Raw genomic sequence first — 12,029 nt, 5'->3', positions numbered from 1 at the left:
TGTTGTATATTTGTTTTTATTCATATGGTTATATGAAAGATATATTAAGTTTATGTTTGAAATTGTGGTCAAACCAAAATTTTAAAATGATCGTTGCGATTTGTGCGTTTATTTGATGGGGCTCAATTTCGCATGGACTCGTCATTTCGACAAAAAGGGTCTCCACTCTCCCCGATCTCTTTTCATCACAACAACATCAACAACAACCCTAAAAACTATTACCAGATATCAAAATGTCAGACCATATACCTTTCCATATTCAAGCGGAGATCATGAAAAGGCTTCCTGTCAAATCACTTATTCGATTTACGTGCGTTTCAAAAGCATGGAAATCTTTGATCGAGAACTCCGAGTTTATTGCCAATCACATCTTCCGTCCACAGCATATGCTTGTAACCTTCAAAGATCAAAAAATTGTTTCTTTTGTCGACGAGGACACTTTCCCCGATCAGGGTCTAGTTCCGACTCTTCCCCGATCACTTCACCAGCATTCAAGAATAGTCGGTAGCTCTCAAGGCTTGTTGTGTTTCAACGCTTTTACTGATTCGAATCAACCTAATCTAGGATATATCAGCAGGACATATATGACTGTTATTTGGAATCCTTCTATTAGAAAATCGATTGTTCGCAATGTGTCTATTGAGTTATATGAAAACGATGAAACAATTCTTGGTTTTGGAGTTTGTCCTCTTACTTATGACCCTATGATCATGGTGATTACGCAGTTTCATAAGTGGCCTGTAAAAGTCGGATTCACTGGCCTTTGGGACGTGAAGGTTTATAGATTGAGCTCTGCAAAATGGAAAAGCTTATCTAGAAATCTTCCAAGTAAATCAGTTCGAGTTCAATGTCCTCAGGTGATTGTTGATAGGTTTATCTATTGGTGTGCAGAGCAGAGATTGACTATAGATAATGGGATACGCAGGTTTCATAATGTGGTTATGTCATTTGATATGACTAATGATAGTTTTAAAGTGGTAGACCTCCCAAAGAGTTTAGCATGCCACCCTCTAAAAGACTTGTCCATTTCTAAACTAAAGGAGTCTCTTGCCATTCTTGAATACAATATAAACACCGGAGTTTTTGATGTATGGATGATGGATGTTGAAAGATCGTTTGCAAAGATGTTCAACATTACGGCACCCCATGGATCAATAATGGGATTTTTGAAGAGTGGCGAACCTTTAATGGAAGTGAAAGTAGATGATGTTTTTGAACTTGTTGTTTATAAACCCTACACACGCTGCTTAGACCATTTCACTGATCTTGAGTTTTCTAGAACAAGTGATATGATGTCTGTGAACTCTTATGTGGAAACACTACTTTTCCTTGGTCGGTGTGATTGTAATGATTATTGACATAAATCGAGGATTCGAAACCAAATTTTGTAGCAGGCAATGGAGTCCATATTAGTTGAAGTTGATATATAATAAGGTAATTGGCCTATGTAATAAAGGAGCTTCAAAGTGTTGTTAGTGGTATGTGAGTTACCATTTTTGATAATAATTTAAATGCATTATATATATAAATTTATGACGTGTTAGCTCTTAGATCAATGTTTCTAACATTTTTTTTGGAGCAATATGCATAATTAATTATGTTTGGTTAGGCCTTGCGAAGGTCTCGTGGTGATTGGAGGAAAGAAACCACCATGCACACTACCTCAGAAGTCTCATGGTGATGACTTGGAGCCACGATCGTGGCCTCATGAGGTATATACCATGAAAGAACATACCCAATGATCTTTCTTTTTGTTCTCTGTTCCTCTTTCTTCATCGTTCCTTTATTTTCTTATTGTTGTGGATATACCATCACCATTCTAGAAGGAGATTGTGATGAGGTGGAAGTAGATGGGGGTTGAGGTGGAAGGAAACCACGACTATTGCCATGATATGCATACCCTTCGGCCTTAATGTTAGACATTTTCTTTGGTATTGTCATTCGTAGATTTTTAATTTATCCATTGTTTTTTTCACATGTAGATTTCTTCGAGCCTTTTCCATAAAAAGGTGTTTAATTTCCACTTGAAATAAGTATTTTCTTGTCTACATATGTTATAAAGTCGATTTATGTTTTTATGATTTAAGTACTACAAATGATCATGTGGAAAGATTTACTTCAGGCATTTAATTCTTATAATTTGGCAAACATGGAGATGAAAGGTGTTTAAGTTGAAATAAATAGGTTTTCTATTATCGTAAATATTCCTTTATGCTTCCATTCCTCCAAAAGGCTTCAAACTTGAGGATTCATCGAGGATTCTGTCCAAATGTTTATCTTCTCTTACATCAATCCTACCACTGATTACCTATTTTAGAATTGTCGGAATATGGTTTAAAGTTTATCTGGGTTATAACTTATATAGTTGCTAATGTATCATCTTAATTAAAAATTGGATGTGTTGATGCTTATTAAGATAATGCTAGCTCGCTGTATCTATGCGGGAGCATTATTATTTTAAAAGGGAGGACAATAACGAATTTATGGTGGTAGGATATTGATTTATTTGAGGTGCTATTACTAAATGCAACCCTCTTATATGTAGCATCCTAATTTTGACTCAAATTAATTTTTTTATTAATTAAATAATGGGAAAATGACACATACGACCTATAAATTTTTTAGGATTTACCATTTTAGTCACTTAACTTTTTAAGTGACTTTATGAGTGAACAAATTTTATTTTGTTGGGTCGATTACATCATTATTTCATTTATGAACGGGTTAGTCGGTCATATTTGTGTCATCTGTGTTACTTAAACCCCTTAGCTTGCTGACTGTGTATGTCATGTCATTTAATAATAGCTTTACTTAAACGAGATATTTTCCCATCAACTCTTCACCACTTCCATGTATTTCGATAAACTCTTACTTGCTTTTGTCTCCTCAAACCTCAAACATGGATCCCGTATTCATCCAAGTCGATGTGTATTTCCAAGGAATCTTCACAAAATACCCCATACACTACACCGGGGGGATTACAGAGATTGAGACAGGCCATTTGGATAAGGATGGTGATGAAGATGAAGATGAGGATGAGGATGAAGATGAGGATGACCATGGGGCTAAGGATGTCGATGCTGATGAAGATGAGGATGACCATAACAACCCCCATTTTTTCAAAAAGGATAATGGCCCTGATGTTGACATGGATGAGAATGCAGGTTTGGGTGACCCTTTGGAAGAAGCCATGTATGAAAATGAAGATGTTTATCCTAAGTTGCCAAATATTTTCAATGAAAAGATGCATTGGAAGGAGCAGGAACCTGTGTTAGGTATGAGGTTTGAGAGTCCTAAACAATTGAAACACATGCTCTGTAACTATGCTGTTGCAAATGGTTATCAAATATGTTTGGTGTAAAATAATAGTAGATGGTTTCTAGCTAAATGTTGTGATGGAAAATGTACATTTAGGGTTTAGGGTTCATGGATGAGTAATGATAAGTCTTTCCAAATCAAGTGTCTTATTAGTGACCATATTTGTTCAAAGAATTTCAAATTCTGATAAATTGTTATGTATAAATGGATGGGTACCCACTTTAGCCAACAATTTTTTAATAATCAAAAGATGAGTGTGAGATTACTTAAAGAGGAAGTGAAAACCACTTTTGGCATTGTTGTGAGTATGAGTCGGTGTAGGAGAGCCAAGAAGTATGCACTGAGTCTAGCTGAAGGCATGGTTGCATAAAATTATGCTAGAATATGGTCTTACGGTGAGGAGATTAAAAGATCAAATCCTAAATTCACTGTTAAAATTTATGTGGATGCAATGCCTGATGGTAAGAATTACTTCAGCAAGATTTACATATGCTTTGCTATAGTTAAAAAAGGGGTGGAGGGGAGGGTGTAGAAGGATCATTAACTTGGATGGTTGTTACCTAAAAAGTTTTTGCCAAGGTGAGTTGCTTTGTGTTATTGGTAGGGACGCTAACAATGGAATATTCCCAATTTCTTGGGCAGTTATATGTGTGGAAAACAAGAAGAATTGGAAATGGTTCATTGAAAATCTTTCTGAAGATTTGCAGTGATGGAATCAAGGGAGTGGTTTGGTTTTAATTTCTGATCAACACAAGGTATGTTTGTAAAATATTAAAATAGTATAATAAATATTTACATTTCTAACTTCGCCTATTCCTGGTACATATGTAGGGTTTGGTTGAGGCAGTCAAAGAAGTATTCCCAGCAACATAACATAGGCAGTATGCTAGGCATATATATGCCAATTTTAAAAAGAAGTTTAGTGGAGCCAAGTTTGAAAATTTGTTTTGGAGAGCAAAGAAGGCAACAACTGAAGCACATTTTAATATAGTCATGAAAGAGATTGAAAAGTTGAATCCTGAAGCCGTTAATCATCTTATAGATAGAGATCCAAAGACTTGGTCTCTAGCTTTTTTTAGAGTTCACAATTCATCTTGTGAACATGTGGAGAATGGCTTTTTAAAGAGCTTTAATAGTGTGATTTGGATGCTAGGAAGAAACCTATTATCAACATGTTAGAGGAAATTCATATATATGTGATGCAAAGGATGGTGACTATGAAACTAACATATCAAGAATGGAATCGTTATTCTGTGTGTCCAAACGCCAGCACCAAATTGAATATTCTCCAAAATGAGCAAAGGTTCGCACACTTATTTATTCATGCATACCATACCTCTCTCAACTCTAAACATTTACATTACATTATGTAGGCATTGGCAGGTTGTGTCTTGTGGGGGTATGATGTTTGAAACAAGGAAAATTGATGAGTCATACATTGTTGATGTCACAAAAAGGAATACATTTGCAGGTTATGGCAACTAAATGGGTATGGTTATGTTCATTCAGTAGCTACATTAACATATTTAAACATCACACCTGATGGACCATATGTAGACCCATTATACCTGGGAGCCTTCTTCCATAATACCTACAAACAATCCATTAGTCGCATGAATGAGATGAACATGTGGCATTCTACAAACTTTTTACCTCCATTGCCTCCATTAAAAAGGAGAATACTAGGCAGGCCAACCATGAAAGGAATAAGGGATGCTTCTGAAAGGTCAAGAAAACACATGGTTTCAAAGGAAGGGAAAAATGTTTCTTGTGGCATATGCAAAAAGGAAGGGCACAACAAGACCACATGCACTCAAGTGCCAACGCCACCTAAAACTAATGTCACAAAGAAACAAAAGATCATGCAAACACAAGAGTCAGTGAATATGCAAGGGGGTGGAGAAGATGTTGTTATGGGTGATGCAGTTGAGCCACAAGCTGAGGAAGTTATGAGGGTAAACGAATCTGAGCAAGTGGTGAGGGTTAATGAAGATGAGAAACTGGGTAGGATTAATCAAGTTGTTGGGCATGTGTATACTACAGGTCAACCAAGCAAGAGGAAAAAGTCTGAGAGAAATCTTAAACTAAATCTTTCTAAAGGAGTTGAAGGTGAAGTTAGTAGTGTTAGATCGCCAATGGAGTTAGATTAATTACATTTTTAATTGTATGTCTGTTATGTGGATTGAACAATGGATTTTATGTTTTTTATGCTCATGTATGTTATACTAATCTTAAGATTTGATATTTGGATTCGTGTATGTATTTACAATATGTATGATCTTATTTATATTAGTGTGTACCAATACTTTAGTCATTACAAATATTTCAACAAGGCATGCTAATGTTAGTTTAGGGGTACTTTAGTCATTTGAATCAGTTAATCCAATAGGCGTATGTTATTGCAAGTAATTAATAAAGTAAGGGTATTTTAGTAAATCAAATAAGTTAGATTAATTACAGTATGTTAGGGGTATTAGTGTCATTTTAATTATTTAAACAAATAGGGGTATTTCAGTCATTATTTTTAATGTGACTTCACCCATCAGGGGTATTTCAGTCAATATTTTTATATGACTTAACCCATTAGGGGTATTTTAGTCATTACTTTTTTATTTGACTTAACCCATTAGGAGTATATCATTTCTTCCAGGCATTTATCGAAGTAGGCAACCACAAAAACAACAAAAAAGAACTTTTCCATTGTTTTCCATTTCTGGGTTATAGGCAAGGAAAAAATTTGGGTATTACATGCCTCGTGTATTAGATTCTTCTTTTTTATCCCATGTCCCCAACAGAAACATTGGGGCTCATGTGTTAATGGTTTAAAAAGTTTGAATTTGTTATGTGGTCCCAAGAAGAACATCAACAAAAAATTTGGGTATTACTTCATGACACATGCACATTTAGATTTATAACAATAACATTTTAACTTAACCAACATTTCATTCATGGGTTTCTATTACATCTTTACATCTATTACACAAGTTAAAATAATATTTCTACCTACATCTTACTACATAAGAATACCATCACCTGTGATTACCATCAAAAAACTGATCATCACAACAACATGATCACAAAAACACCAAGCACAACCACCAAATACTATCACTAGAAACTAAAAGACAAGGAATAAAGCGCCTTACTAATAAGGAGAATAAACCAGATACACATCAAAACAAAATAGAAACCCAGGATAGAAATGTTATGACCTAAAGTTCTTCTGTCATTTTAAGAACTTGTAGGTTAACACCCCCACAACAACAACAACAAAAACCCCAAGAACCCATTTGACTTTGTTGCACTTGTTTTTACCCAAGAAGATGTTGACATATGATGCTTTTATTGAACACAAATGCTTCTTTAAATCAGCAACCATGTTAGATATATCGAGCTGGCCTGCCCTAACATCATCGAATTTATGGTTTAGGGCATCCAAGTCTCTAGTGATGTTGCGTCATAGTTCATCAAGGTCGTTTGCAATCTCTTCCCTCACAAGCGGCACCTGCAACTGTGTCTACAATAGATTAATCACCATGTCTTCATTGGTGACTTCATTGGAGACATTTTCAACCACGTGTCAACTATAGTTGGGTGACCAACTGTGATTTGGAGATGATCGTGAAGGCATGGTTTTTGCGATTGGTATTGAAGTTTAGGGTGTAGTCAGGGTAACCTGGTTTCGAATTGTGCCAGTTTAGGGCATAATCTTCAACTTTTATACAGACGTGGGTGCGGAGGGGGGGGGGGGGGGGGGGAACAATGTGAACATGGCCTCTAGGTTTCACAATCCAAAATGACGTCGTTTGGGTCATTGGACGTAAGACAATTTGGTCATGTCAATGATGATGTGTCAAATTGAGATGATGTGGCATGGTTACCGGCTATAATAAGTAAAAGGGACTAAATTGTTAGGTTGCAACACACTTCGTTCCCTCATAAATCCACTTAAAATGTTAAGTGACTAAAAGGGTAAACCCTAGAAATTTCATAGGGCGTATGTGTCATTTTTATAGAGGGTTCAAATAAATTAATAAAATAATAATAAAAAAAACATTTACAAATGAAATAGGAAGATAGTGTTAGCTTATAGTTAAAAATTTAGAATGAGGGACTAAAAGTATCATTTCATCAAAGATAGATTTCACCTTGTTTTGACTTAGTTTAGTGATCGAAATTGTCAAAATTTAGCTACTTGGGGTGATTCTAGCTTGTGAAGAAACTATTTAGATAGTTGGTGACTAGTTTTAGTCAATATGAAATAAATGAGGGTTCATGGGTTTAAGTTGCCAATAGTTAAAAGTTTAGAACAAAGCTCTTTCTTTCCCTATTTGAATTAAGGATCGATAGTGAGAGCTTGAGAGCAAGAGGAATGACAATTTTGTGATCATAAAATAGATTTGAAAGAGAACTTGAAGACAATAGAATAGTTTAAGTTAGGAGGCATTGCTTGAAAGCTTAAAATGTATAGTTTTTCATTGTTCTTCGTTAGAAATTGATTAAGGGTATGGAGAATTCCTCCAAATCCAAAATTTCTAGTGAAGTTCTCAAATGATTTTCTACTTTCTATTCAATAATTTATTCTTTAATATACACTTAGTTACTCTTGTATTGCTTGGTTTGGAAGATTGGGTGTGAATTTGAAGCTTTAAATCCTAACTATGATGAATTTTAGTTTGAGATTCATTTATGAATTTGAATATTAGATTACTTTCATTACAAGCTTTCTAACTCGTCTCTATATAGATAATTCATCATAGATATAACTTTTGCATATATTTATCCAATTTAAGTTTGTAAGGTGTCTGGGAGCTTTGATGGGGATTTAAGTTGAGTTATTACCTGATTTCTTATTTAAATTGTTTTAAATTCATGAAATGTCACCTATCTAGCTTATAATTTCTATTTAATTGAATATGTTTATGAATTGAGGTTATAACTCATTTGTAAGTTGGAATGGTTTATATTGTCATAAACAAACTTTTAGAGTTCTAAATTATAGGATCATCACATTTGAATCATATATCATTATGTAATTATGTTTCAAAAGGATTAAAACATCTTTACTTTTTTATTTAATCCATTAGAGTAATTTAGAGAAACATAAATGAATCTATTAGGTCAAATGAAGCGTATGTCTTAAATTAGAAGTTTGATGTCTTCATGTGTGCTTAATCAATATTTTGAAGCACTATGTAATGCCCTGTTCCAAATGGTTTTCCTAATTTGGGACTGTGGCCCAAGGAAAGGTTATCATAAGGCTTAGGGCCTTTGGAGAAGAGAGATCCCGACCTATTATGTACGGATAATGTAGTTGAGGTGATACAGGAGTTGGATTGTGTCTTGGAGCCAAAGGGTATATAGTTAAAGTGGCAGTTCGAGCTCTTTATGGGTTTTGGGTTTTATTCGGAAGGCTTTAAGGATTGGGCATGTTGTTAAGAGAGTAGGGATGCTCGACACCTTTTCATGGATATAAGGTTCATCGGAAACGGACCTCAGATCAGGAAGATATGACACTTTGAAGTTATTGGCAATATTGGTTACTAATGGAGAAAAGTGACAAGAAGATACCATGCATGCAAGGTGGCCAGCGCGAAAGTACGCCCAACGTAAGTTGGGGGTACGCCCAACGTAGAGAAGTAAATGAACACGGATGTTAGAAGCGTACGCCCAACGTATGTTTAGAGTCCCTAAACCCTAATTTTTAGGATTAAGCACTATATAAAGAACATTATGACTCAAACCCTAGCCTCCTTATCAGCCTCTCAACCTTAGAAACCCAAGACGACCTCTCATTCTCCATTATTGTGTGTTTTTGGCTTTCTGAAGTTCTTGGTGGTGTTTAGAGGCTTGAAAGAAGAAAGGACTAGTTGAAGCATAAGAACTTATGTATCTTGAGCTCAAGGATTCGAGATTATTCCACCTTTTGGCGCTCATTTGAGGTAAAAGCTTCCATCTTGCCTCATGAATGCTTATATCTTTGTTTATGGAGTTTTGGACCTCTTTAGGTCCTAATTGGACCCACATTCATTAAACTACAACATTTTGGGCCATAAGACTTTTTACGGGGCTTATTGGACCTTAAATGTCTCACTTTGTTTCATGGGCCTTATTGGGCCGTATACCCATAAAGAGAGCCCAATGGGCCAAAAACATTCATATTGGGCCTATAATTTCAATAATATTCAATATAAGCCCAAAACACTCTCTTCTTTTCCCTCTCATCTCTAATTCTCGGTTAAAAAAAAAGAAACATGGGTTATATGAATTAGTGACACCTCAATATTACCTAACGTACATCTATGCACAAAACACAACATTTATCTATGCAATATCATGTTTCCATGCAACATTTTGTCTCTCTCCTCTCTTCTCTCTTCTTACTCATGGCCAAGACCTCTTTCCCCACCATTCATCACTTCAAAATTCATCAAACACTCTCTTATGTTCCCTCTCAAACAGAAGAAGATCTCATTCATCCATCTCTTGCAATTTTCTTGATCTTGTGGTGATACCAAGAGTCTTACATCAAATATCATCTACTTACTCTCTAGAACCATCAAGATTCGAAAACCTCCTCAAGAGGTTAGATAAGGCTGACATCTCCTTCTTCACTTCTTCAAAAACCGATCCATCAACCCAATGTGAGTTCATACCCCCTATTTTCGGCTTTTACTATGTTTTGGGGGAGAATACAAGTTGTTTTGTGTAGACCTATGTGTATATGCATGATTATGTGTGTTTTTCTTGATATATGTTGTAATTATGTGTTGTAACTTCATAAACTCGAAAATATGCTAAAATATAATGATATTTGTAGACCATAACACTTAATACAACTTATTATGCAAAGAAAAGGTTTAACACATTACAAGGTTGTTTAAAACTAAGAAAACCGCATAAGAGGGCCAAAAATGACAAAATAATCAAAAAGTGAAGTTAATATATAACTCACGGTTTTGAAGGGACCAAAAAGGATTTATTTTGAGTAAATATGGATCTTTATGGTATTTATGATTTTAAAATGGCTAAAAGTGTAAAGTTTCACAAATGGGCCTCATATTGGGCTTTCACATTTTTTGGGCTAAGTTTGTAAATTTTTGGTCTTTTGTAGGCTTGAGTTTCATGTTTTACAAATTTAAGCCAAAAAATGTTATTTTTCGGATTTATGGGCTGAAAATGACAATTTTATTAAACTTGGGCTGGAAATATAATTTATAAGCATTTTAGGCAGTAAATTTTCATAAAATTAGGCCGAAAATGTTATTCTTGAAAAAAGTTGTCTTAAAAAGTTATTTTATTTGATATAAGCCCTTAAAGGTAAACTTTTGCTTTAAGGAACCTAAAGTGTCATTTTGCCAAAAATGTGCCTTAATTGTAAATTTTGGGTTTTACGGACCAAAATTGTCTTTTTACAAAAAGTGGGCATTTTATGTCATTTTGGTAAACAATTGAGCTTAAATGATCAACGTAATAACAAACAGAACAAATAGGCCACTTACACTTTTATTTGGGCCTTAGTGGCCCATTTTCATGTTTAAGTGGGCGTGGAACACAAACTGCATGTCTATTGGGCCCTTGTGATTCAATTACATGTTTATTGGGCCTGGAATATACATTACATGTTGTTTAGGCCTTTGTGGCCCATTTACATACTTTTTGGGCCTAATAAACTAAAAACATATACGGAAACAATATACACTGTGTGATTCAATATTCGAGTAAATCCAGTTAAGGCTCTTGTGAGGCTTTTCATTTGACACGTATCGAGTGTACAACCATAGCCTGTAGTTATAACCAGAGTCTCCTGGAAGGAGAGTGAGAGTTTGTGTATAGATCTATACGGGGTTGACACCCTATGCCTGAGTTGTTCACTACAGTTAGACTAGGCCAATCTAGGGTGACAAACCTTACTTTAAACAAGTTGGCACCTGAAAAACATCATGACAGGCAGATCAGTCATTATCAAGTATGGTTATAACGACTCACATAGAGAATAACTCCATTATAATTTACGGAATACATATACCATTTTGATGATACAAAAACATACATTCACTGACACTCGATCTTAGGGTTTTAAGACCAGAACATTTTTTTAAAGACATACAATATCGGATTTTCTGCGAAAACATACAAATATACAAAACCTTCTACTTACAACAGAATACATAGGAATTTCGGGAATACTCACTTTATACATTTTCAAACCAAAACACACATGCATTAATACAAGGTTGGACACCAAACTTTCAAACCATTTTACAGAAAATATCGGATTTTCTGGTATTTACAAAGGAATACAAAACTTTTCATTCAAACATGCTTATGAACTCACCAACATTATATATGTTGACGTTTCCCAAATAACTTGTATTCTCAGGAAATCGTTAAGCAGGTGGACATCAAGAATATGTGGAAATTTGTGGCATTTCGTTGCTATGATAAACGTTTATATTTTGGGATGTATCTCTTGTAAACAATTACAATATTGTAAAGTCAGTATTGTTGTATTATGGTTCGTGTGATGATGATGCTTGCTTGTTTCTATTATATTCATTGTGATGATATTACAAGATGAAGTCACTTCAATCCCCGGACGTTTCTGCCGTCTTGTTCGGGGGTGTGATAGATTGGTATCAGAGCAATGTTTATAGTGAGCTGGCAAATCTAATCATACAAGATATGCAACTATAAATACATCGGGACTA

At 34.9% G+C, this 12,029-nt stretch overlaps 1 protein-coding gene across 1 annotated transcript; it reads left to right on the top strand.

Moving 5' to 3' along the window:
- The first annotated feature begins 233 nt into the window (after positions 1 to 233).
- LOC145045718 (putative F-box only protein 15) lies at positions 234 to 1,358 on the top strand. Its single transcript, XM_078994041.1, has one exon. The coding sequence runs from the start codon at positions 234 to 236 to the stop codon at positions 1,356 to 1,358; it is 1,125 nt and encodes a 374-aa protein (XP_078850167.1).
- Positions 1,359 to 12,029: the final 10,671 nt, after the last annotated feature.

The sequence above is a fragment of the Lactuca saligna genome, chromosome 5 (genome assembly GCF_052625555.1).
Source record: "Lactuca saligna cultivar CGN05327 chromosome 5, ASM5262555v1, whole genome shotgun sequence".
NCBI lineage: Eukaryota > Viridiplantae > Streptophyta > Magnoliopsida > Asterales > Asteraceae > Lactuca > Lactuca saligna.
The sequence above is the reverse complement of the archived record's forward strand: the minus strand, read 5'-3'. Positions and strand labels throughout refer to the sequence as shown.